The sequence below is a fragment of the Haliotis rubra genome, unplaced genomic scaffold (genome assembly GCF_003918875.1).
Source record: "Haliotis rubra isolate DU_JTF1 unplaced genomic scaffold, ASM391887v1 Scf307, whole genome shotgun sequence".
Taxonomy (NCBI): Eukaryota; Metazoa; Mollusca; class Gastropoda; order Lepetellida; family Haliotidae; genus Haliotis; species Haliotis rubra.
This window is the reverse complement of record NW_025766977.1, coordinates 439,981-467,500: the sequence shown is the minus strand read 5'-3', so window position 1 is coordinate 467,500 and position 27,520 is coordinate 439,981. Positions and strand designations below refer to the sequence as shown.

Genomic DNA, 27,520 nt, shown 5'->3' with positions numbered 1-27,520 from the left:
TTACAGTGTAAAATAGTGAGTGAGTTTCGTTTTACGCCGAAAATAATCGAGTCTGGACCACACAAGCCAGTGATCAACAGCATGAGCATCGATCTGCGCAATTGGGAACCGATGACATGTGTCAACCAAACCAGCGAGCCTGACCACCCGATCCCGTTAGCCGCCTCTTACGACAAGAATGGGTTACTGAAGGCTCATTCTAACCCGGACCTTCACGGGTACAGTGTCAAATATGGTACGGAGACTGGGAAACAAGGTGAGTCTGGTTGACGGGAAAGTAAAGAGAGTTAATCGTAGTGTCTTTAAATCAATACACTCAGTGTAATTGATCGGATAAGAACACGTACATAAAAGGTTCGATGAAGTCCTTTACTTCAGTTTTTGGCTACTTATTATACTGATAAAGATAAACATCTCGACGTTTTGTTTCTTGCTTACTGTTTACATCTTCTCACCAGATGACTATTATGCGGGTTAGAATTGGCCATGTTGTAAGAGGCTAACCTTGAACATTAACGGTTCCATATTCTTGTAATGGTGCTTGGCGACACGTGAAAAAAACCTGGCTATGGCCGGAGCAGAGTCGCCTGTCTAAAGTAAACCAACTTCCGACAGTCGTGGCTTATTTTCAATTTCATTTGTACAGTTGTGATGACAGACAAATGAAAACCAATCGTTTCATAGCCAAGCAATTCATGTTGCACGTTCATTCCATGTTGGTGTGTTTGGCCGCCACACACTCACGTGGTTGCGTTTGTGCGTTTCCCCCACTTTTACGGTATTTCTCGGCCGTATTATACCCGAACCAATCACTCGCGATGCATGCAGACATAAAAACTTCATATTTTGTTGTAATTTCTATGAATATCATCAAAACGTAATTATTTCCAATTTTGTTTCTACTCATGCGTTTCGTTTTTGCAGAGTATATATTTAAGGAAAGTTCGACCAAATTTGTTTCTACTATGCGTTTCTTTTTTTTTGCAGAGTATATGTTTAAGGAAAGTTCGACCACTTCTGCCCAATAAATTAATTTTTGAAGAGTCTGTGTGTTTATGTTTAACTCAAACATTGCACGCACGCAGGCACGCACACACGCACACATACATACACCTCTCGCCATCATCCCGCCTTCCGCATCTTGACAAGACGTAAACAAGAAGAACATGGGCAAAGTTATATATTGCCTCACACACGCGAGGGGGAAATCTAGCGTGTGAAGAAGCAGACCAAGGTGAATCAAGTGATTGGATCGCTCGTTCACGCATGAAACACGGAAATAATGGAAGATTTCAGTAGAGAAGACTCACCAGGGAAAATCTTCACCTCATTATTTGCGATTATGTCTGGTCAAATGTAAGAAAAAAACCCAAACAAGGTCGGGATTCGCGATACGTTTGTTTCGTGATCGAATATCAGATTCGGCGGTTCTTCCCAAACGTCGTTTGTTTACACATGCAAAGAGCGGATTTGGACCTCACAATACAGAAATTGACAATTATTTGACTTATCGATCAATATTGCTCAGGGTCGACATCGACTTCTGGACTCAAGGCGGAGACCCTTCTTTATGACTACAGTTTAATAATTTCCAGTAGCTGTTATAATTTGTTTGGATGCATTTTATTTATTTGCCTTGCCTAATAAAATGTCATGCATTATTTACACGTTAATATGTTACTATTAATAATTGTCCAGTCTAACAAACCTCGTTAATTAGGACAATAGTCCCCCGATAGTATATATGGTAGATGCATATGCAGCAAAACTGTTTTTCAATGTAGATTTCTGTTATCTGAGATTTAACTCCCGAAATTGAATTTTGGAACCGAGCGTTGTTCAACTCTAAGTTTGATATCTCACATTTCAATTTAGAACCGGGGTCTTTAGCTCGAGGTATCAAATATATCAAATAGAGGTGTCCTATCTACAGGGAGATTACCTCAAATATAAAAAGCCCAAACAAACGCGACAGGTGTATATCCTTGCTATCATGTCGATAGGAACTCTTTAAAATGGTACTCTGTTGGAACAAGAAAATAAAAACAGGTAAAAATGTGTCGGAGTGAGTGAGTGAATAATGAATGCTTTATGCCGCATTACCAGTTTTGCAGCTATTCGTGGTCAGCTATCTTTTAACATTGACACACATGATATCATTAAAGGTATGGGAAAAAACTTTTCAGATAATAATTAGTCTAGTTCAAAATAAATCAAATTTGTAATAGTATGTCTTGTTTAAAATAGCAAATGAGATGCATTAGTCACATGAAATCACAATTCAGGATGGATTAATTTCATCGCAACCTGTTGCATGCAATGCAGTGCTTGGATCCAGCCAAGTCATTTTTTTAAATCAGCCACTGTAGGTATCAACGGTACTCAAGTCTAAGATAACATTAATTGTATTATGGACACGTTTAAGATCGGTTAAAATTTGTGAGGTATTTGAATCAAAACGAAATAATGTAGAAACAATCCTAATATATGCTTATTTCCATGCAACCTGTTGCATGTAATGCGCTACATGGCCTCAAACAAGATATTTCTTAGAAATCAATATGACATCCGCCATTGTAGGGTTGACAGGTTGTAGAAATAGCTATTATATGATGTGATTTTTAATTAAAGAAAAAGATTTGGCCTGAACATGATTTATTATTTACGGTTCATAGCTAACAAAGTTACGTTCAGTATCCCGAGAAGGACAATCCCATCTGTACCTGACGAGGACGTTCTGTTTGTTTGTTGTTTTACGCCGCACTCAGCGACATCCCAGCTATATGGCGGCGGTCTGTAAATAATCCAGTCTGGACCAGACAATCCAGTGATCAACATCATGAGCAGCGATCTATGCAATTGGGATACGATGACAACGAGCCTGACCACCTGATCATGTTTGTCGTCTCTTACGACAGCATGGCTTACTGAAGATCAATTCAAACTCGGATCTTCACGGGTAAGACAAAGACGTACTACAGCATGTTGATACAACCACTGACAAAGGGACCACCCGGAAGTACGCCTCAACATGACCGATTTTCGCTGAAAACGAGGCGAAACGGCCCTCTGCAGCATGAGAAAGCGCTTATTTTTGTGATATATTTGTGATACAGTGCTGTATGCGTACGTGTAGTCTGAAATAGATTTCACCAGGTTTGATCAGCTGTTGCTGTTTCTGAAAACATCTTATACTGTTCCGACATCCAGGTTTAGACTTGAAATACATGGGTGTAAGTTGTAGACAAGCATTGATATTGCATTGATGTAAGGGCTAGCGACATATCGATATATTCACACGCAGTTTACCTGAAACTGCGAGTGGATACAGTTAATTTGCTCTTTGATGTCCGACAGTTAATTTTGAGGTATTTAATCAAATTAGACATGTTTTTCTATTGTTATCTTGACACATTCAATCAAGCAATCTTCAATTCCTTGGTAAAATGCTATGTATGTTTTGTTTGGCTGATCCGGAAAGTTTCTAATCCGGAAGATTATACAAATTCTCTTTTCGGATTCCGTTGTATTTTGTGTATACATTTTGCAGAAGCAATTAACTAATGCAGTTATTTTCCATGGACTATTTGCAAGTAAAACGTTGACAAAAGCCTCCTTCCGTAAATGGAATAGAACCTAATGGCTGATGAGGTGGGACAAAACAAATTATATGTGAGGTTTTTCTAGCCAACGACATTATAGTAATTACAAGGTTTGTCCCGAGAGGTCTGGCATTATCAAAGGGACACATATCGGGTCGATATTAGTCGCTCTTGCATAAAATATATTGTGACATAAATTCGATGAAATAACCGAAAAAATTCTGCTGAAAGTGTATCCTCCACATGGACCGTGAACATGTACAGGTGGAGCGTTTAAGTTACTGGTCAAGTCCCGTTTCACAAAGTGCGAGTGAGTCAGTTGGGGTTTTCGCCGCTGTTTGCAATATTCCAGCAATATCACGGTTAGGGACACCAGAAATGGGCTTCACACATTGTACTCATGTGGGGAATCGAACCCGGGTCTCCAGCGTCACGAGCGACCGCCTTAACCACTAGGCTACCCTACTGTCCCTTCCCAAAGCGATCTTAGCGCCAGGACGACCGTAGCGCATTTCGAATCTGTTTTGGTCGATGAACGGAACAGGTCTTCCACATTGCTGGAATATTGCTGAGTGCGGCGTAAAAATAAACTCGCTCACTTTAAGACTTTCATCACTTCAAGTGTTCCTTACACATCAAACCGACACGACGCAATGCACATTTTCTATTAAAACGGCTTTAAAACATACAATCACACTCACTTCTGAAGAAATACACACACATTCAAAACTGTTTAGTACATCTTGTCTGTTCACGCACTGAAACGTCTCCTAATTGTTATAACATCCAATACACAAAGACCACATTTCAAAAACCACGTGTTTACTCAATTTAAATACCTCAGAGCAACCTAAACAAACAAGTCTCCTGAATACGACGAAACCTTTTTAGTTACTTATATCCAATTACATAACCAGCGAAGAATGGTGAACTTAAAGAACGTGAATCGAAGCCATCAACAATTTCTTTGAGGGTGAAAACCTTAACCCAACCTCTGTTCCTTTGAATTAGGTTATAACTCATCCCAGATGTTAAAGCTAGATTCTCTCATCACAAGCCACGCTCAGCAACAAAACTTTCATCAAAACAGTCGGGCATCAAAAGAACAGGAGGAGGTCATGCTGTGAGAGCATTCGTGTCATCGTGTTCTAACCTCAATGCTCAATGAAAAACTGGGATGAAATGTTTGGAACGTTTGAACGGTTCCAAGCTTTCCTGAAATACATTTAAAGATAATATACAAATGGAAAACGGATTATTATTATCAATATATCATTTCCATTCCACCAGAATAATTGCTCTCACGGGGATACTCAAAGATAAACAAAGTTATCGTTTCCAGCAAAATACAATGTCAACGTTTCAAAGCTTTTTGGTGCCACTTGATTTAACGGTAACATATAAATTGAAAAGATTTTTTGCTCTTAGCAATATTCCAGACAGTTTCATGGGGATTAGAGCACGGGTAAATATCTGGCAAATAAACACTTTAGTTACCTAAGTTCGACTTAAGTTCTAAGATTGCCATAAACAGGAACAAAGAAACGTTTGTCTGGTCAGGTGACCAAGAAGACGGCAGAGGTCCTTCAGTGGTTGAAGCGTGCGCTCATCACACCAAAGTCCCAGGTTCGATTCCCAACAATGGCACAATATGTAAATCTAATTGCTGGTGTTCCCCAACCTTGGTGTTCCTGGAAATATTGCCCAAAGCGGCCTAAAACTCACTCCCTCAGTGACAATGCATCCATCCTATTTTACCAGCAATACATACGTTCCCGTGACATACCGCAACGAGCGATGTTAATTGAAATGACTTTAAGTCAACTGTTAAAAAATGCAATCCACAGCTTGGGAACAAAAGTAAACATTAACACTCAAATGGAACTGGAATTTAACGAAATGCAAGCGATCAATAGAAAAATCAAATGGAATTGGAATTTAGCGAAATGCAAGTGAAACACTGACAAAAAAACATTGATGACATCTGTTCAAAGAATAAATCAGCCACATAATTCCAAAACAACATACTTTTACCCTGCGGTGCCGCCAGATAATTGCTTTATCACCTCAAAAGCCATGCATTAATCTAAGTGTGATGCATTACTATTGTTTTGGCACTTTTAGACGGAACCCAGTTTATGTGAAGGCGTGACATTATGAAGCAAGCCAACTCAGCAACAGATCATATTTTCAATACTGGTAACTACTTCATTATCGAAAAACAACTTTTACATTTGTGATCAATATTTCTGATGAATGTCCGCAATCAGATACCGAATGTAGTATTTATGAATCAGAAGCCGGCGACAGTTCTGATTATGTCGACCAGTTCCATCTCCAGATAGCACAGGGTTAAAAGGGAAATGCATTCACAGGAAACAAAGTCAATATTAGTCATGCTCGTAATGTCATGATTTTACCGACCCTTTTCATCCGGCTTCCACTATCCTTCCTATAGGTGACCCGGAGACGGAACTTTTCAGTTAGAATGAAACTTCGTTAATCTGGACCCTGTTAACCCGCAATAACCAATGTTTCTGACAACTGCTGAGAACCGTTACGCATAATACGTAGACACGCGCACGTACGCATGGACACGCTTTCACGGGAACCAAGACCAGACAGACACTCACATACTGAGACATTCATCTGTAGCAATGACATCTTATCTGGACACTGTGAATATGGACGATGTGTCCAGAATATCAGGGTTATACTTTATACCAAAGCGGTTTTTTAAAGGCTATTTCCTACGTATGCTAACATATCCTGCGGGACTCTGGGTCTTACTGAACATGATGAAATTCTTGCTCTAGTGTGCGCGTCATTCCGCAACAACTTGCACAGAGAATTCGCGATTGATACCGTAGTTTACCTAAGAGTGACCCAGACGTTCGCGGGGTAAAAGACCCACGGTGCGAACACTGAACATAAGTCGACGGAGCAGAGAGGAATGGAGCGGTGTGAGTGAGGGATTTACTGAAGGAGGGAGGGAGGGCAGCAGTAGGGGTTACGTACAGGCCCCTGGATTAAAGATTTAAAGAAATTCATAAAATTGAGATGGCCCCCGACTCGAAATGCTCCCCAGTATAATAAATCATGATTTATTGTATTGGGAAACATTTCGAGTTGGGGGGGGCATCTAAATTTTTTGTTATTTTTATAAAATCTCTAATCCTCTCAAAGACACGAGGGCCTGTGGGGTCACGTCGCTTAGCACGGGGATACGTATGGAACTTCTAGGCCACCTTTTGGACAGATTTATACCTACATGGGCCAATACACACCACATTGACCTCACTAAAACAATTACTATTCAAAGGGTGCAGTGACTTTAACACGAATTAGCTCGATCAATAAAATGTAAAACACAAACTTCCGGGACGTTTTCCTAAAGGGAGGTAATTAGTGCAGTAACGTCTGAGGCATCTTTATATTAACTGCAGCTATGATGTTTCCCTGGACATAAACTATTTTATTGATGGATTGTGCATGAGGAAGCATAAGATATAGGTTTCACAGGGTAAACTCAGACTGGGCGCGTCTCGGGCAGAGTCCGTTTATCACTCTGAAGGGCGAATTGCTGCAGCGGAAGTTTATCCGTTCAATGGCTTCCGGCAAACAACACATTTCCATTCATAAAGTCATGAATGCAGTTTAAGGCGGACTTTCTTGCCACGGGGAACGTATAAATGACGAAAATAAGCCGAAAAGACCGCTTAGGTTCTGTCAAAATGTATTATCGATTTATATCGGACTTGAGAAGTAGGCTTTTGCGAGGTGACATAGAATAATGAGTTATGATCGCTCAGGGGAACCAGGCCAGAATGTCGCTGAGTTGACTTGACGCATGCAAATCCCATCGTTTCTCTATTGAATTATTCGGAAAAAGAGCTTATTGGTTTTGTAATTAAGAAATATTTATGCAGGGAAAATATAACTGTATATTAAGTAACAAAAACATAAACCCCGAGTCATATCAGCAGCTGTTGCCGTTATGAATACTGTTTAAATGTTACTGATCTGGGTCCCCATCCACAAAGTGTTCGTAACTTTACGACTTGTCGTAACTATACAGTTCATCATGGGTTTACGAATGTCGTAGAGATAAGAACGCTTTGTGGATCTAGCTAGCTATTCTCGAAACATTCGTAGCCCTACGAACTTCTTAAGCCCATTCTGAACACATTGGCTACGATCAAAGTTAAGAATTCTTAGTGCTAGGAACGTTTCGAGAATACGGGCCCTGGACCCTGAATAGCGTTTTATGTGTGAGAAATGATAGATCATTCTTGATAAAAGGCTACATCTGAAATATGAACACCGATTTATGAGGAACCATCATAATACATGGTTTGGGCATGGTGACGGACAACGTGGCCCTACATATGGACAACTTACTCCAGTAATAGACCGAATGAGTCTCCGTCGAGTCTCCAACAAAATAAAACTTGAACAATAGTTGTTACCATAGATTACGTCGGTTGACATGGAAACTCAATCTGGTTTTGTCTCGTTTCCAGCTTTTATCGCAGCCAGAGTAGCTATCAAACCAAACTATTAAAATCTAACAGTGTTTAGAGACAATTATGTCATTTACAGAGAAGGAAATAGAGTAATTATTCTGCCGAGATAACTACTGAAAATGAAATCGAACAAGATAAACGCCAGTGTTTCCGATTCACAGGCCGTTGCCTTAAATTTCACTGACCTCGGTAGACCTTGGACCAAGGACATAAAAACACAATCACGATTTTACATTACTGTAATGGCATCAACCATCCTCTGGCATAATGTCACTGGCGAAAATGGCTGAGAGTAGATTTGTAGCACAACGTCACATTGTAATTGTAGATTAGATAAATTTACTTAAAAGCATTGTAACTACCAATGAGCTACTGTAGAAGCATGGCAATCAACGCGGGCGCTGTGCCAATCACGCGACGCCATGTTGCTGTATTGATGGATCTGTGATGAAGGTAAGTGGTAATTCCTGACATATCTGTCTGTTAAGGTTTGACTCGTAATGTAGGAACTAGGATACCTGTCATTGTATTAACAGAGATATCATGTCGATGCCATGTTGTCGTCAAATATGGTGAAAACGTGCGGTCAGATGGAGAAAAAATATTTCTTTGACATTTGCTACCGTATATAAGACACTTGCTATTACGTAATCAGTTCAACTTTATTTTGACTATTTCACGTCGGCAGATAGAAGAAATAAGTGAGTATGGTTACAGTATAAATATTAAATAGACAACTGTTCTGGCTTAAACGTCATTCCCGGGTTCGACTCCCCACATGGGTACAGTGTGTGAAGCCAATTTCTGATGTCCCACGCTGTGATATTACTGAATATTGCTAAAAGCGGCGTAAAACTAAACTCACTCACTTTAACGTCATCGAAGGGACGTAACCCACGTTTCTTTTAATTCGATCAGAAATTTGGTCGATCAGTGAGACGTCTTAAAGTTGAAGGTGATGTTAGCGTAACCCTGTTTATATATAGGAAAATACAGTCTAATACTGGACACTTCAAACTGTCTCGAGTTATCCCATCATGTAACTCGAGACAAGCAGAGGGCTGAATATTATCCCACCCGGATGATTCTATCTTACGAGAGAGTAACGATTACAGCAATGTTTCAGACGAACAAACACCGTTTTGTCGACGTTGAAGGACCTACGAAAATACTTCGAGTTATCCGATGTTCGACACAATCACAAATGGGTGACGTAACAGGGAATAAGCAGAGACCAAGCTTTCACTTCGAGTCAACCGTAACTTCGAGACATGGATGTTCGACACAACAGTATTTGCATATTTATAAGATCTTGTGGACCGGGACCCAAGACATCATCACAGTCCTTACCGATATATTAAAAAGGATTCGAGTTAAAGGAATTCGAGTAAGTGAATGCTACTTTTCATATTGCTTTGGTATACGTTTCGTGGTTGAAAGATCGCATCGTAAACCGGGCATTATATAGGCCGAATGAGAACGTGGGAAAACTATCCCTGACAAGCATTGATCTAAAACGAATTGACCGGTTGTTTAAATACTGTAAGAGTCGATCGGTTTGGTGGAAACAGTTTAATCGGATCCCAAGCGTTGACGATGATTGAATCGAAAATAGCCAATCACATTTAGGTGGAAGTCAATCAAGGAAAAGGCACGGTGATTTCCGTCTGAGTTAGTCCGTTAGACACGTAAATACAATTTGATGACTTAGCCCAGAAGAACCCTGCTGGACTGGTTAAGGCTATTGGCGGATCAAACTCTTGTTTGATCATTACATCTTTGAACTGGGGATAAAGAACAAGCACAGAGCAACGTTACGAGCAGCTTAGTTGAAATCTGATTAGCCTTAGGGGGTCTTTTGTATATTCCGGTCGGAGAACACCTTCTGAGTCTCCAGCCTAAACATTATGATCGTTGGTTTGAAAACCTGGTTCGCTTGGGTTTTGATATTGGTTTGTCCGCTCCAAAAGAGTAAATTGTATCAACTGACCTGGGGTAGCCTAGTGGTTAAAGCGTTAGCTCGTCACGCCGAAGATCCGGGTTCGATTCCCCAAAGTGGTACAATGTGTGAAGCCCATTTCCGGTGTCCTCCGCCTGGAATATTGCTAAAAGCAGCGTAAGAACTAAACTCACTCACTCACTCGCTAGTTCCGCCACAATATGCGCCTTATCTTACGTAGGTGCTTTCAAGAATTCCATTGCTAGTTTTAGTGTTTCCGATTGTAATGAACATTTTTGGATCTCACAAAAACACGTCCTTTCCCCCACTTTCAGGTTAGCATTTGCAAAACGTTTTATGAAAATTTAATTGTTTATTGTTTATCACGAAATGCAAATCTGAGGTCAGCGTGCTTTTAGCAGAGCGAAACATGTTTGCAACCTCAAGCCTACTGGATTAAAACATCCATGACATCATCGCTGCTAATATATAAACAGAGCTTCTCAAAATAATAGGTTGCCCAAATAGCTCGAAGCGTTGTTGACAGGAATCATATAGATTTTACGTTACTGAGCATTACGTATGTGAACGAGTATGTTTTACGCCGCTTTCAGCAATATTCCAGCAATATCACGGCGGGGAACACCAGAAATGGGCTTCACACATTGTACCCATGTGAGGAACCTGGGCCCCGTTCCTCAAAGCGATCGTAGCGCTACGACAGTCGTAAGTCTATGTTAAAGTATGGGAGTTACGATCATCTTAGCGCTACGACAGTCGTAAGTCTATGTTAAAGTATGGGAGTTACGATCATCTTAGCGCTACGACAGTCGTAAGTCTATGTTAAAGTATGGGAGATACGATCATCTTAACGCTACGACTGTCGTAAGTCTATGTTAAAGTATGGGAGTTACGATCATCTTAGCGCTACGACTGTCGTAAGTCTATGTTAAAGTATGGGAGATACGATCATCTTAACGCTACGACCGCTTTGTGGAACGGGGCCCTGGATCTGACGGGCGAAGGCTTTAACCACTAGGCTACACCAAGCGTTGCGCGTGTAAAAGTCAAATACAGGACTTTCAGCAACAGGGTCATTTTGCTTTCTCTGGAAAATGGCACGTCATAGATTTCAGCCCTCAAAGGTATCCGATTCCTTTTTTTTCTCTTCCTTTCGTCAAAGATCATTATTTACGCCATTCACTACTCAGTGCAAAGACCACTGTAGTCTTGCATTAACACAATAAACACCTCTCGTTACTCTGTTAAACCTTTCGAAGATGGCGAGCTCCTCAACGCGACGTCGTTGGCATGGCTACGAAATTTATCCTTCGAGACTGCGTCATATTTTTTCAAGAAAAGATCTCATCAGAGGTACTTGTCCTCGGCAATTGTCGTCTGACAGAGGGATGGGATTTAACATCGTGTAGTTAGCACTGACAGATGGACGACTTAGGTGATGAAAGGGGCATTGATACTCTCTGGTGGAATCTGTCATGTACGTCAACTACTTCATCACCTCCTCTGTGATGTAACAACCATGTCTGGATTGGGTCTTGCTATCTGATGCAGGGCAGAACAGGACAGGGCAGGACAGAACACGTCTGGAAAGAGCAGGCCAGAACATGTCTAGAGAGAGCAGGACAGGGCAGGGCAGGCCAGTACATGTCTGGAAAGAGCAGGGCAGGGCAGGGCAGGGCAGAACATGTCTGGAAAGAGCAGGGCAGGCCAGAACATGTCTGGGGAGAGCAGGACAGGGCAGGGCAGGCCAGAACATGTCTATAGAGAGCAGGACAGGGCAAGGCAGGACAGAACATGTCTGGAAAGAGCAGGCCAGAACATGTCTGGAAAGAGCAGAACAGGACAGGGCAGGACAGAACATGTCTGGAAAGAGCAGGCCAGGCCAGGAAAGAGCAGAACATGTCTGGATGATCAGGTCTGGATCTGGGCAGGGCAGAACATGTCTGGAAAGGGCAGGGCAGGGCAGGGCATGTCTGGATGATCAGGGCAGGGCAGGGCAGGGCAGGGCTGGGCAGGCAGCTGGGCAGGGGCAGGGCTGGGCTGGGCTGGGTTAGGTTGGGCTACGGGCAGGGGATGGGCTGGATAGGACAAGACAGGTCAGAACAGTATAGGACACTGACAGCCTGGACAGTGGAGAATAAGATCAAGTCAGGTCAGTGCAGGTCAGATCAGGGCAGGGCAGGTCAGATCAGGGCATAGCAGGAAACATCGTGTTAGAGAAGGGCAGGGCAAGTTAAAATTTAACGAATGTTTTATGTGTCTGATGTAGGGATTGAGTTGACGACAGCACAGTCCCTAAGGCATAAACCACATGTAATACTACCACTTATGTGATGTCGCACCGGCGATGTCTCGTCGTATAGCGACTGCAGGTACACATGACAAGACACGCTGACTCAACCTATTACACTGACGGATATATGAAACGTAATTTCAACAACCACTGAAGTATTTCGTTATTCCCGAGTGACTTATGACTCAGTCTAAATATGGCCTTCTTCAGACAGAAGCCTCCACGTCCGCGGAACCAGTAGACGAAACACCAAAGACACGTAGCTAATATTGGCTAATAACCTTGGCTTTTCGGAACTAGTCAGACAGATAATTTGATTTGTCAGAATGAGTACCGGGCACGAAAACATGAAAAGGATTTGAGATACGTTGTCGTATTCTGTACTGAGAAATGGGTCAATGGAGGAAGAACACAAACTTAGAGTGAGTGAGTGAGTGAGTGAGTGGGTGGGTGGGTGATATATAGATGAGTGAGTGAGTGGGTGGGTTCAGTGCGTGAGTGAGTGGGAGTGAGTGAGTGGTTTTACGCCGCTTTTAGCAATATTTCAGCAGTATCACGGCGGGTGACATTCCATCTCGGGAATCGAACCGGGGTCTTCGGCCTGACGAGCGAACGCTTTAACCACTAGGCTACCCAACCGCCCCTTTAGAACCTAGGCCTTCGGCGTGTCGACCTACCACTTAATCACTATGCTAACCTACTATCTCCATGTAAGTGCGCACGTCGTTTACAAAATGATTTGGTGAGTGAGGATTACTTCAGGTAATGATTGTTCATCTATCGATGTGGAGATACAGTCGAAACTGATACAGTGATTACAGTCTTTTCGAAATATACGGACAGGGGTATGGTGCTGTCAGACAAAGCATCATAATCGGGGCTAAATCGGGATTCGAACCTCTGACTACGAAAACCGCGATTCGCAGCTAAGGGAGGAAACTCGGCATAGCTTCAACATCGGCGTGTGTCCATTTACATATGTGAGGTGAGGTGAAATTGGGTTTAACGTCGTGCTTGAGAATATTTCGCTCATATGACGACGTGCGTGCGTGTGTATGTGTAGGTGCGGCTGCTTGTACTAGCCCAGACTGAAGCTGGTTTTATAGTGCTAGCCCACTGAGATACCATGCCGCAGTGAAGCATGAATACCCTACTAAGACACATTATACTGACTCCGAGCCGACCAGTCCTTGTTGTACCCATTAATGCCGAGCGCCAGGCAGCGACCAACAAGAACCATATTTTAACGTCTTTTGGGATCGAACCCGCGACCTTCCGCTTTCCGGGCGGACCCATTTACATATATAGGGGTATTTAGATCTTAACTGAAAAGATACAGCTTCGATAAGTGAACGGCGTTAAACAACAAACAAATAAAGAGACTGACCCCGATCAGTCGTTTCTGGGCGACAGGCTGGGAAACAACAAGTACCACATTTAGACGTCTTTTGCTATGACACCACTGGGGCTCAAACCACCAACCTTCCCCTCTCCAAGTAGACGCTCTCTCTCTCCATATTTCCACGCAGGTAAATTAAACTAAAAATGTAAGCACTGCCATTAAAAATACATGTACTTATGTTCGAATTTGATTCCTCCTAATTCAGTGCCATCCAAATCACAGTTATATCTTGTATGACCCAGCGATGTCACATGTTTCGTCTAAAATCGATTTTCAGAAGGTTTTGGAGAAAGAAATGGGTTGGAAAGGAAAGCAGACAGTCGTCTCCGCGCTGTTATTAAATCTCACTTAACAATATAAATACCTTTACACAGGATTTGGTGTTATTTGTCAGTGCCATAGAATGCCACGCGCAGATAGCAGGAGGTATTTGGTATTTGCAGGAGGTATTTGGGTGTAATGCCACTCCGAGAGGGGTTCCATCTGTATCAGTCAAACCCCGAAGTGATGCAGGATCCAACAGTTTACACTTTGGTAAAATCTATGATGACGGGTAAAGTTCTGCGTAACCCTGAACCCGTGAAGATCCGGGTTAAATTGGTCTTCAACAACAACCCATGCTTGTAAGAGGTGACTATCGGGATGGGTGGTTCGCTCACTTGACACACTTTATCGAACCCGGGTCTCCGACATGACCACCGAACTCTTTCAAAACAGGGCTACCCCTCGTTTTGTTAGCACTACATCGCACCTTAAATTACGGATAACCCGAAACATGTATAAGATGTTGTCAGTAACAGCAACAGCTGATCAAACCTGATGAAATCTATTTCAGAATACATGTACCTACAATTCAGTAAATCATACGCATACAGCACTGTATCACAAGGATAAGGACTTTCTCATGCTGCAGAGGGCCGTTTCGCCTAGTCTTCAGCGACAATGGGGCGACTAACAGAGAATAAGGGATGCAGCCCCCCAATTTTTACTCTCCAGTGTTTCTATTGTACGACGTGTCGGATGCAGCATTTCTTATATGAAATATGAACGTTTTTATGTCTTTTTAAGGATGAAAATAAACTTTACAAGCTTTAAACATATTACCCGTATTTAAATAATGATGTCTCCCATGCACAGTCCGATCCCGGCAAAGTCGGACATGTCCGTGTACAGGAGGGTCACGTTTGGTACCTTCTGAATATTCAATAGGCACCAACATAAATGACAGTGTCATTATGTGTAATTATTCTACCATTGCATATTGCCACATCTATCCTACTTTTCGATGCGATCGTTTGACCATTGCCAAAATCGGCGTTGCTTAGTAACATCCTACGGAAACTACTCACTCTCTGAAAAATAGCGTGTTCAGATTTACGACGTCATGAATTTGCGAACGTATGTTGAAATCTCAAATAATGACGTCAATATAAAACAAAGTTTTATCGCGAAATAAACCACTGATTCTTCATCGATTTTCGCGATTTATCGCGTAGTGATGTTTTATTGATAGACATATAACCCTGTCATGGTCGCATTCCATGAGTGATCGATCAAACGTAGGAACGATAATTACTATTCCCTTTCATTCTTAAATGTCACCATGGTCAAAAGGAAACGCGGCCACGAGATCATGTGACAGACAGAACGGGGTCAAGTGAAACAGACCCATGTTGGTTTTCAGAGCAAAGTAAATACACCATGACGTATATACAGCGACTTGTTCTGAGAGGGTATTTACAACCGTTTTACATGGAACCGAATTATATTTGCATGGCTTCGTGCAGAATAGCGAGAAGAGCTTGAGCTGCCATGTGGCACTGACCCGTTGCCCATGGATTCCGATCCGTCTTTAATTCATCTGGATCAACAATGAAAGGACGTTTGATGGTGGAACTTTGTTTCCAAGTCACATTGCTCGTATTGAACAGGTATTAGTGAGTGAGTGAGTTATATTTTTACACCGCTTTTAGCAATATTCCCGCAATATCACGGTGGGGACACCAGAAATGGGCTTTACACATTGTACCCATTTTGGGAACTGAACTCGGATCTTCAGCGAACGCTTTAACTATTAGGCTACCCCGCCGCCCCACGATGGTAATAAAAGGACCAAGCAACGCTATCATCTCTCTGAAGATACTGTGTCTGTAAATATTATTATTATTATTATGTTTTACAGATTAAGATGAAAATGCAGCAGAGAGGGTTCGGGTGATCCTGGCACAGTCAGGCTGGTAAGGCTCATCATCAGCTCAGGTCCCTTGCTCCCTCTACACGCAGTCCAGTCGAACCCACCAAGAACTGTCCGGAGAATATGAAGTTTCTATTAGTATTACATGGCTGTGTCATATCGGCATATGACTACGGCTAATCAACCTGTTGGTACAGAGGCAGGTCACGGTGAGTTCACATTTCCGTGATGTTTCATTAGAACTTGCTACAATGATGTCTGATTGTATCGACTGTTCCTGGACAAAGGTGGTCATTTATACCAGCCTGTGTCGAACAGCGGGTGTCCCGGGATATTGTTTAATGTCATTGTTGACGGTCGGATTAATTTGCCGGATTTGATTTCTAACACGACAGTGTACCTATAATTAACAACAGTTCAAGTGATAGGCTTTATTCAAGACACATGACTCCAGTCTGTAATCAACCTACCTGAACCAGTGGTTGATATTATGAACAGATTCATTAATCGCGGGGGATGATAACATACAATCAACCAGTGAGTGAGTGAATTTAGTTTTACGTCGCTTTTAGCAATATTCCAGCAGTATCACGGCGGGGGACACATCAAATGGTCTTCACACATTGGTCACCTCATCGCCCCTACAAACAACCAAGTCACCGAGCCTGACCAAACAATCGTCCATAAAAGGATGACCTATCCCAACCCAGCATCACCATCCACCGATGTTGCATCCTTGTCACTAATTGCTCTAGATAAACAGAGGAGAAGGATAGCCAAGTTGGCAAAGCGTAAGCTCGTCACGGTAAAGAGCTGGGTTCGATTCCCCACAGGGGTACAATGTGAGGAGGGCATTTTTGGTCCCGGGCGGTAATATTGCTGGAATATTGCTAACAGCGGCGTAAAATTGTACTCACTTCAGATGAACACCGATTCTGGATATGGTAGCACTCGTGAAGGCCCGGGTTAGAATTGGTCTTCAGTAACCCATGCTTGTCGAAAGAGGCGACTAACGGGATCGGGTGGTCAGGCTTGGTTGACACATGTCATCGCATCCCAATTGCGTAAATCGATGTCCACCTGTTGATCACTGTATTGTCTGGTCTAGACTCGATTATTTTCAGATTATATAGCTGGAATATTGCTGAGTGCGGAGTTAACAAAAACCAAACAAACGAAGATGGTAGCATCAAAGAGCTCTGTTTGCCATGGTGATGATATCTATGTAAAGGATACACAGCGCAATAATATAATAACCATGGACTAACCATTATGACATATTACACCCTATAATGAACCTGCTGGAATGAACGCTCAAGACCGTGAGAAACATTCCTCGGGTCTGAGAGGTTCCATTACAACATGCCATCTTGGAGTGAAATGATATTGATTCCTTCAGGAGGATGACGCACATATGGAATTCATGTTGCTAACTGCAACTGTTCCTGGACAGTCTCTGATGTCGTTGTTGGACAGTCTCTGATGTCGTTGTTGTAGTCGTGTTGTTAACTATAGTTGATGTAACAGGACAACGCACACGAGACACCCTTGCCTCAAGATAGACGATTTCGCCAAGAATATTCTTATGACGTTTTATTCTGACCATGTTGTGTTTTTTTTATCTAAAAGTTCTCAGAGTTATCGAAAACATATTGAAATGTTTCATCCTTTGTTCGAGACAAGCGGAGTGCTCCACTGTGTCAGTGATACTGCAGGGGACATTACGTTACACCTTTGTAACGATATGGTCAACAGTGTTCGACTTAATGACTTTCTAATGCAAAGCAGGCAGTAAAATATTATCTGTTCAATGCAACGTTAGACGATATTTTATCCAGTCAGTTTGTGCTGTGAAGTACTAGAAAGTGAAAGGTGCCTGGATCGATCCCAACTTGTAAACACCTGGGTGTAAAAACCTTGGAGCTAACATTACTTGCAGGCTCTTTGAGTGTTGTCACAACCTCTAGAGTGCAGTACACAACCCTGTGCACTTAAAGGAACCCACTCATCCGACGGTAGGTGACCGGATAGTGGACACACGAACACGTGCAGACACCTAGTTGCAGGTAGAGTAACGTGCAGCATCACTGAACAAAGTACTGTGACTGTGTGTCCCAGTTCACCCAGCTGCAAATGGGTACCTTGTGAGGAGGAGGCTGTGTGATAACTCGCTGCGCTTAACAGTCTGCATGAGTTGAATACTCCCCAGGGAGTTGAGTTAGTTAAAAAAGAATGCCAGAAAAAAAGACATCTGTTGATCAAGGGAACTCTCCAGTGCCGTGAGCATGTATTAGTTGCGTGGATATGTGCGCTATGTAAATATCCTATAATAAAGTGAGTCACGTTGCTTACCGGCGTTTTGAAACTAAAAGTCACAGCCTGTCGGCTTACTGTGAGCGTGAATGAGTGACAAGCGAACGTTTCAACCACTACGTTACCCCACCGCCATGACTGAGAGAACCCGAAAGGAGGCTGGTCTAAGACCAATGAGCCAGCACTAGCACGATTACTTATCAGGATATTATTGCAATTTCAGTTGGGCGAGAAGGGATTCGATCCCAGGGTCAGATTGGGTGAGTGCATGTGGTTTTAAGCCGCTTTCAGCAATATCACAGCAGGGGACACCAGAAATGGGCTTCACTCGTTATGCCCATGTTCGGAATCGAACACGAGCCTTCGGCGTGACGAGCAAACGCGAGCTACTAAGCCACCCCCACCGCCCCATCAGAGTCATAGGTTCCTCGCCCGCATACAAGCGAAACTATGCACAGCGGAAACCAGGGCCAATTCCACACCATTGTCTTGAAGCTTTGCTGTATTAAATGCAAATCGACTTCAATATTACAAATCAAAACAAGCCAATTAAAACAACCACCACCAGACGTGTCCCGGGACACCTGCCGGCTGACATCTGCTGGTATGATTGTCTAGAGACAATCAATACAATTACACACCTGTGCAGCAAGGTCTAATGAAACATCACACACGTGTGAACTAATTCCTTTACCTGACCTCCATGACAACAGATTGTTCCCGATAACATATGCGGTCTTTGATGAAGCCCGTGTTTAATGTTATATAGTATACACAGTGCAGTTATACACGATGTAGAATCTGTCACAGTGTGTATGCGATATGAAAGATATGCAACACCACACCAACAATGACATTGTGAAACTGTGAAAGAGAAGTATTCTACTATTAACACAACAAAAGCATATAACATGTAATCATAATGATCACAGTATATATAACGTGTGTGTGTGTGTGCGTGCGTGCGTGCGTGCGTGCGTGTGTGTGTGTGTTTTAACGATGCGGCAATCGTCTCTATCGTCTGAAGTGAGAGAGATGTGATGAGAGCTGGATAATCCTGTGATTGATATCATGAGCACCGATCTATGGTATCAGGGTTCCATGAAACGCAACCACGAAGTAAGCGAGCCAGTTCTTTCGATTCCGTAACTGGCCACTTACGACAAGCATACGTTCCTGGAGAATATATATAACTCGGACAAATTCTAACCCGGTTCTTCATAGAGAAGAAAAAAGAGTTCCTCGCAGTTCAAGACAAGCGGCCAGAAGGAGTCCCGCCATTCTAAGGAGACAATACAACTACACTACTGAAAGGCCATATCGCGTTAGTCAATACCCAGTTAACAGGGTGAAAATTAAAGTAGGTATTTCTTGCAATACCTCATGAATTCGAGTTCGACAGGCAGAACACTGTAACCACTGATCTAAATAAAAGCGACAAAATCGTAAATAAGAAATCTCTGCCAAAAAGCTCATTGTTTGACGATAACATGACCGTACATCTTAATCATCTATATATATCAACTTTCAAATGCGCTGCTTTTAAATATTCCAGCAACATCACGGCGGGGACACCAGAAATGGGCTCATTGTACCCATGTGGGGATTCGAACCCGGGTCTTCGGCGTGAATCAACTATATAGGCTACCCCAGCACAACAACTTTCAAATAGTGAGTGAGTGAATAGGTTTTACGCCGCTTTTAGCAATATTCCAGCAATATCACGGCGGGGGACACCAGAAATGGGCTTCACACATTGTACCCATGTGGAGAATCGAACCCGGTTCTTCGGCGAACACTTTAACCACTAGGCTACCTCACCGTCCCCTTTCAAATAGTGAATATACAAGGTAATACGAAGTGTTCGCGAAAAGGTGGGCGAATCGTTGCCAGTTGATGGCAGGCAATAAAATGTCCGCTCACAAATCATTGTAAAATCACTCAAAAGTATCAAATAACGGTATATAATCCCACCATACCAACATGCCAATGCCTGAAACAATTTACTCCCATGCATAATGCATGCAGGATCTATTCAGCACGGCCGTCCGCGCCCTGGTTCTAATTGTGTCTTAGACTTCTGTCCGTATTTTGTTATCATCAATCAATATTATCAAGGAACACTATCACTCGCAGACTGGGATAACCAGACCTTGAGGATCTGTTTCAGAGTAGATCCAAATAGACGCGCATCTTCTACAGGAACGACAGTCTGGGAATATTACTGGAATCTATACACTACTTTGAAACTGGACATATGTCCTATATTAATAAAACCTGTATGGCGCTATTCTGTTAAAGCTCGAAAGTGATGCCGTCAGGTAACGGGTTTCAATTCCTTGACAGGGAAAATCGGATAAGTATTCTGCAAGCTGATTTAATATTTGGAGTGTTTAATTAGAAAATGAATCGGGAAACTTCTCCCAGACGTTTCAGATGCCCTGTCTTGTTCTGGTCAAGGGATTTATGGAAACAGGAATCATGAAATGGATTCGAGTTAAAGGGCAAAGGGGTAATGGGAGAATTTATAGCTTCGGTCCATTTTGGGAGGTCTTTGTGTAAGATTTGTTGTAAGTCCTTTGGGATGAGGCAGTGTTTGTTGCCGGAAAATGATGCAAAGTGAACGGAACACGACTGTTGCAGGGAAACAAGTGAGATGATGATGGCTGTTTGTGGGTTGTATGCCGACGGCCTATAAAATAGATCACACAATCCGGTGATTGATGTCGAGAGCAGCTACCTCTGCTGTTATGAAAACACATAGATCCATTTGTTTTCTTCTTACGGCCAGCACAGGTTGCTGGAGACCAAACTCGGAATCCTCTCAAAGGTTGGAAGATGACAGAATTTTAATTTTGCAAAACAATTTCTGTTCCACGCAGCTGTATTCGGAAAAAAGGGTTTTAATGAACGTGAAATACTTCAAAATGTTTAGACGCCCAGTCCAACTCTCGATTCCCAGTAGCTCGAATGTACGGATATCTTGAATCAATTCTCCGGTTTCGACTATGTAACTTACGTAAATATCCCCTTTCACATGTCATTGTATCCCAATTACGTAAATCGATACCTGTTAATCACTGGATTGTCTGGTCCAAAAACTAAACTCGCTCACACTCACTATTTCGTGTCGCGCAGATCTGCTGTAACATAAATAACGGTTTCAAGAAAACATTTGCTTAGACTTCAACATTAAACAAACACTTAGACGTTTAGTTAAAGTTGAGTTAAACAACACGAGTTCTTTTGTTATGGAGTTCCCAAGACCCTTTAATTACAAGCGACAAAGCACTTTCAGGAACCATGACAATCCTGTTAAAAGCGTTGTCCATTCTCCGAATACAATCGTACAAAACAGAAACATCGGTCTCCTTAGAAATTTATAAAGATTATCCGCGAAATAATAACCTTAAATAATAGCCCTTTCGTCTTTGGCACGATCTTTTCTATCGACCTGCTATTCTCGCTGGCAATACTTTCAAGCAGGAAGAAAATGTCTACCGTTATTTTCGAATTATGGAGCAGTTTAAGAGCATCACGTGTTATCGGTGTTTGCCGAGCGCTCAGTGGGTCTCTCTTCTGGCAAAGCCATGCTCCTTATTGCCCAATACCGAATACTTCACCTCGCTTCCAAAGAGCTCAGAAACATTTTATGGATAGCTTAGCGGTGAATTAGGTAAAACGTACACTCGAGATCCTGGTACCATCGATTGTATGTTGACTTGACCGTAGTTTGTGTCAAGCGAAATAAAGATAGGGACAGTTATAAATCCGCGCACGCAACAGTGCTTAAAAACATGGATTGATTTAACGGTACATTAAGTAAAATGCATACGCTTTGTTTGTTGCTGAACGCCGTATTCAGAATGTTGATAATTTCTTCAAAAGGTCAGTCCATACCGTTAGTATGTATAGGGTCAGTGCAATTACTCTATTGAAATTGGGGTCGGGTGGGTATTTCATTGAATAGACCAGAGACATAATATAGTTTGGTTGTTTGATTGTTGTTTAACGCTGCACTCAGCAATATTCCAGCTATATGGCAGCGGTCTGTAAATGATCGAGTCTGGACCAGACAATCCAGTGATCAACAGCATGAGCATAGATCTACGCAATTGGGATACGATGACACGTGTCAGCGAGCCTGACCACCCGATCCCGTTAGTCGCCTCTTACGACAAGCATGGGTTTCTGAAGGCTCATCCTAACCCTGATCTTTAAGGGTAAAATGTATACACGAGATCTCGATAAAGGTTTCGGATTATCCGTTATTTGAGGTGCGATGCAGTGCTGACAAAACGAAGGCTAGCCTAGTAGTTAAAGCGTCGTCATGTCGGAGACCCGGGTTCGATTCTCTACATGGATACAGTGTGTTGACCCAATTGCTGGTGTCCTATGCTATCTTCTTGCTGGAATATTGCTATTCTCCCAGGAACACCATTCTAATTTGTATCAAACCATCATGTCATGTCATAGGAGCTTTAGTTATGGAAAATTAATTCTACGTTGTAGGTATGAAAATCAATTTTTAACTTTAAAATAAAGAGTTATGAATTAACCATGTTCCTTTAAACCTTTTTCACGCTGAGATGATATTTACTTCTGTATTCTAACTTTAACCACAATCGTCGCTTGAAGATTGCTTTGAGGAAGGGAGCCGGTATAGCTCAATAGTTATACGCTCAATCGTCATTTGTACAGTAGGCGGTGGGGTAGCCTAGTGGTTAAAGCGTCGCTCGTCATGTTGAAGACCCGGGTTCGACTCCCCACATGGTTACAATGTGTGAAGCCCATTTCTGGTGTCCCCCGCAGTGATATTGCTAAAGCGGCGTAAAACTAAAGTCACTCATTTGCTCAGTGGGGAATAAATCCATTTAAAACCATTTCGAGAAAAGCGGAGTGATGAGTACATCCAGAGCATCATGATGCAAGGATGGTCCAGCTATGCTGTTTGTTTGTTTATCATTGTTACGTCACATGAAGCAGCATCATGCATACACATGATAGAGCTGATGACGTTCCTTGTGTCATACATAACACATCAACTGAGAATACAACAAATAATAAATTTAAGAAATATATATCGGTTTGTAAGGTCACGAATACAAAACAGATTCGCAGCTCGTATTATCAGATTGATAATAATTTCTCAAAATGCATCAACATGATTCAGAATACAATAAAAGTAACATTTGTATATAAAAATATTGATCATGTGATGACGTAATCAAGGAAAAATAATCTAATCATAATGTCAGTCAAGATTGCAGGTATTACGACGTGTGAATAGGGATCGCTGATAATTGTCAGTCATTAGCGCTTGATCATGAATACATAACCGTTTATCGTCTTCAGCATAATTACCTTCAGTTGTTACATAACATTGATGTTACGTAAGTAATGTGTCGAGTTTACCGTTAGCCATATATACAGTATATATGCCTTTGTGTAATCATGGGTCGAGTCACACACCATCGTCCTCACATCCACATTACACGCGTATTAAAAGCGTTACATAGTCATGAAACCAGTCACTTTCCTATTGGTTATTTCAGAACCATTGACTCTCTGATCAGAGTACTGTCCTGAGATCTTGGACAGCAAGGCCGGCAATTATCCGACCACACCAGGTGTACGTGCAAAAAATAATAATTTTATTTTTTTATTTCTTTACTCGTCCATATTGATAAGTAAACACGCGATTTAAGACGGTGTGACATAGATTAGAATGTTAATCGTTGTTCTGGCTTTTGTGTAGCACTCTTGTAGGCAAAATGGGAACATGTCCGTAAATGATATATTACAGGAAAAATACATGATTCAGAAATTATAAATTTTCAGCAATTCTTTTACTTACCTTGGTACCCAGTCGGATTTCTTTCGGAGTTCTGATCCTTTGAATGACATCCAGAAGGTATTCTTGGAAAATCCCCACACGTGTATAAAAACAATCGCCTTCCCAACAACCCTCGATATTGTCAAAATCAACTCCTATTTTTTTCAAGAAAGGGATACTTTTGTGATCAAACGCAATTTGATGCTGCCTGTTTAGTAAAACTTTCCTAAACATCTCTTCGAATAAAATAATTTTTCCAACTCGTCGACTTCTCGCTGCAACGAGAACTGCCGTCAACCCGATCGGCCCCGCTCCAATAACGACAACGGTGACACGGGCCTGCCGTCGTCGTATGTTATCAAACAACGTCTTCGTGCACACAAATCCCGTCACCATCACCACCGTCAACAACAGTTGCTGCATCGCCGTCGACGATGGTAATGCACCATAATCAGGGGAATCACACATATTGCTGGCTCGAGGAACTGCTCCACTATCGTCCGAACCATTCATCAGTCTTTAATGCCTTGAACTCTCGGAGTTCGTGGTTTGTACGAAATAGTTGAAATCCTTTCGACTTAAAAACGTCCTTAGCCTTCTCCACTGTGTTTATACGTCCCCTAAGCAAAGATTTGTTGAGACATGGATAGGATTTAGGAGAGGTTTCTCGGTCCGAGTTGAGCTTGTACGATCGAGGTGGCACCGGTATATCACACACAAATTGAGTCTGGGTGGACGTTACGAAGTCCCAGCACATCGTCCTCTGATTGCAAACATCTTGTGGATTAGGACAAACGAATCTGCTTGATGTATGCCACAGAATTAATCGACAGTGCAATCCATCTCTCCTTCCTCGGAGACACTTGGTAGTTAGTGTTATTGCTTTCTAATCGCCCCGAGACGACGAACTTGGACCCATGTGGTTTCACTGTGGTTTGTGTAGCCAGTCGCTGTAACGAAAATCAAAACAAATATAACACGGTGGAAATGGAAAATGAAGGTTGATTAATAACCCGGTTTTAGAAGCTCGTTATGCCAACAAGGATCAGTGTCATCGAACTGCTCCCAGTTCGATTAATCTACGGTGACAGGCAATAAATTTCAGTCTCATTACAAAAATCTTTCCACAAGCGTTGATCTGACCGCAGTGACATTACCTTTCAAACGAATGGTCACACGTTCACATACAGAGTATCCAGACCTCTGTCCACTACACAACACAGGTAACCTGTCTTCACAGTGGTATCACTTTGATCTCCGAATTCCAGGTGATCCACGGTGAGGTGGAACTCTGCTATATCGCTGACCGATGAAGTCAGGAAACCAATCACAAATGGTTATTTCAGAACCATCACGTTGACTGTCTGGTCATAGTATTGTCCAGGGGTCTTGGACAGCGAGGCCGACAATTGTCCGACCACACCAGGTGAAGTACCGGTAACAATGAAGTGTGATGTTCGCCTGGTCTGTGTGTTAATAGCAAACGGGCTAGAAACAGGCAGTGTATTGATCAGGCGGGCTTGGCGGAGAGGAAAGGTTGTTTGGTTCCAAGGCGGGTTGTGGACTCAAGCTTAGAGGCAAACGCTAAGACCAGACTGCCTCACGTAACGATGCACGGTCTGTGTGTTTAGTTCCAGAGTCACATATAGTGCACCACGTGCAATAGGAAGTGTGCAGTTGCACCGTATTGCATTATACGGAAGTAGGGCGATGCGAGTGAGCGTACAGTGCTTTAGCTGGTCGCTTGTTAGAACCGTACATCGTTACTGAGTCACGGGTTTTAACATTACGTTAAGTCTCATTTCACTGACGATGCAATAACATGAGACAGGGCTCTGCCGACGGCCGTTCCTGTAACTAACCAGTGACAAATTGTCTGTAAAGCTTGTTTTACACCTCCCGAGGGTATTAGTCCTGTGCATTGGGTCATATTGCAGGCCATGAGCGGAGTGGGATTTGAAATGTAAACATTGGCCAGCGTTACATGTGATGTGAGTATGAAATTACTATTGTGAATAACATAATTATGATATCATGTTTCCTGAATACGTTCTGCTTCTGGGTCTTGGTTACAGTTAAACTCAACATCATCATCAACATCATCATCATCATCATCATCATCATGCAAACAAGTTTAAAAATAGGGCGATAGGAATTTATCAGCGATCATCATCATCAACATCGTCGTCGTCATCATCATCACCAACATCAGGCAAACAAGCTTCAAACTGAGACGGTAGGATATTATCAGCAATTATCATCATCATCACCATCACCATCAATATCATCGTCACCATAATCCAAACAAGCTTCTAACTAAGACGGTAGGATATTATCAGCGATCATCATCATCATCACCATCACCATCAATATCATCATGAGTATTTAATTCTATGGACGGGGATATGAATTATTATGCAAAATACCCCTCTCCACCCTTCCATATTTATGCAAAGTAGTTTTGCATATTTATGCAAAGTAGTTTTGCTCACAGGGGCTTGTAACCTTAACTGCCATCAAGTATATAATAGTACTAAGACCCTGTGAGTGACAGTATATACCTTGATGGCAGTCTTTAGCGTTACAAGCCCCCGTGGTTTGGCTTACATTCCTAACGCTTTGACCACTAGGCTATCCAACTGTCATTCCACAACCTTTTGTACAGAACTGAAATGTGTATAACACTGGTTCAGACACAGGCAGACCACGTTGGGTTGTTGGCCTTCTCAGCCGGCTATGTCACGTACGTCTATGTTTACTGAACTGTTATGCTGTCACGTACTTCATTGTTCACTGAGCTATTTGCCGAGACTTGCGTCCGTTTGAAGTGTTAACGGTACAGCTGCAAGATGGGTGCACACATCCGATACACTGATAGTTCCGTTGCCTGTGAGTGACATGTGAGATGCTGCTTGGTATATTACGATGAATATAAACACATACTATGAACCCTCGTTAATCTGGACGGCATAAATCTTACGGTTTAACAAGTGCCCGAATTAACGAGTTTTACGCACTCATATCCAGTGTGTATTATTTTCAAAGCTTTTATCTTCTGAAACAACCAAATAATTTTAATTAATCGATAGCCTATTCAACGAATTTTCTATATTATAATATGAATAATGGAAAACGATCCCAATCTCCCATTTATTACATCAGTAAGTATTACAGCAGCCCCATGACCATTTAATAATTAGATTATATTGACAAACCAATGGTTAATTGATAGCATGAACACCGATTGAAGTCAGGATACGATACGATAGGCAGATCACACGCGGGGGCCCACGACGAAACTATTCGATAAAAGCGGTGTAAAACACAACTCGCTCACTCCTGTATAGTGTACCTTGCACAACGTGTACTCAGGAAAGCGTCGCTATAGAACTGA

General features: G+C 42.2%; 1 protein-coding gene and 1 long non-coding RNA gene across 5 annotated transcripts in view; both read right to left on the bottom strand.

The window, feature by feature from the left end:
• LOC124282922 overlaps positions 1-605 on the bottom strand; it is a 1,995-nt gene extending 1,390 nt beyond the window's left edge. Inside the window, exon 1 of the long non-coding RNA XR_006900281.1 lies at positions 505-605. This is a non-coding gene — a long non-coding RNA (uncharacterized LOC124282922). The remainder of the gene's footprint in view (positions 1-504) is intronic.
• The window catches only part of LOC124282921, a 130,637-nt gene that overhangs the window by 21,195 nt on the left and 81,922 nt on the right, over positions 1-27,520 (bottom strand). For 3 of the 4 annotated variants that reach the window (XM_046718969.1, XM_046718970.1, XM_046718972.1), the window contains one exon: positions 24,148-25,076. In XM_046718969.1, the coding sequence (XP_046574925.1) occupies positions 24,148-24,639 (492 nt within the window). In that variant the 5' untranslated portion in view covers positions 24,640-25,076. Of the gene's footprint in view, positions 1-24,147; positions 25,077-25,283; positions 26,150-27,520 lie in introns of those variants that run through there. The other variant, XM_046718971.1, reaches the window with a different exon arrangement.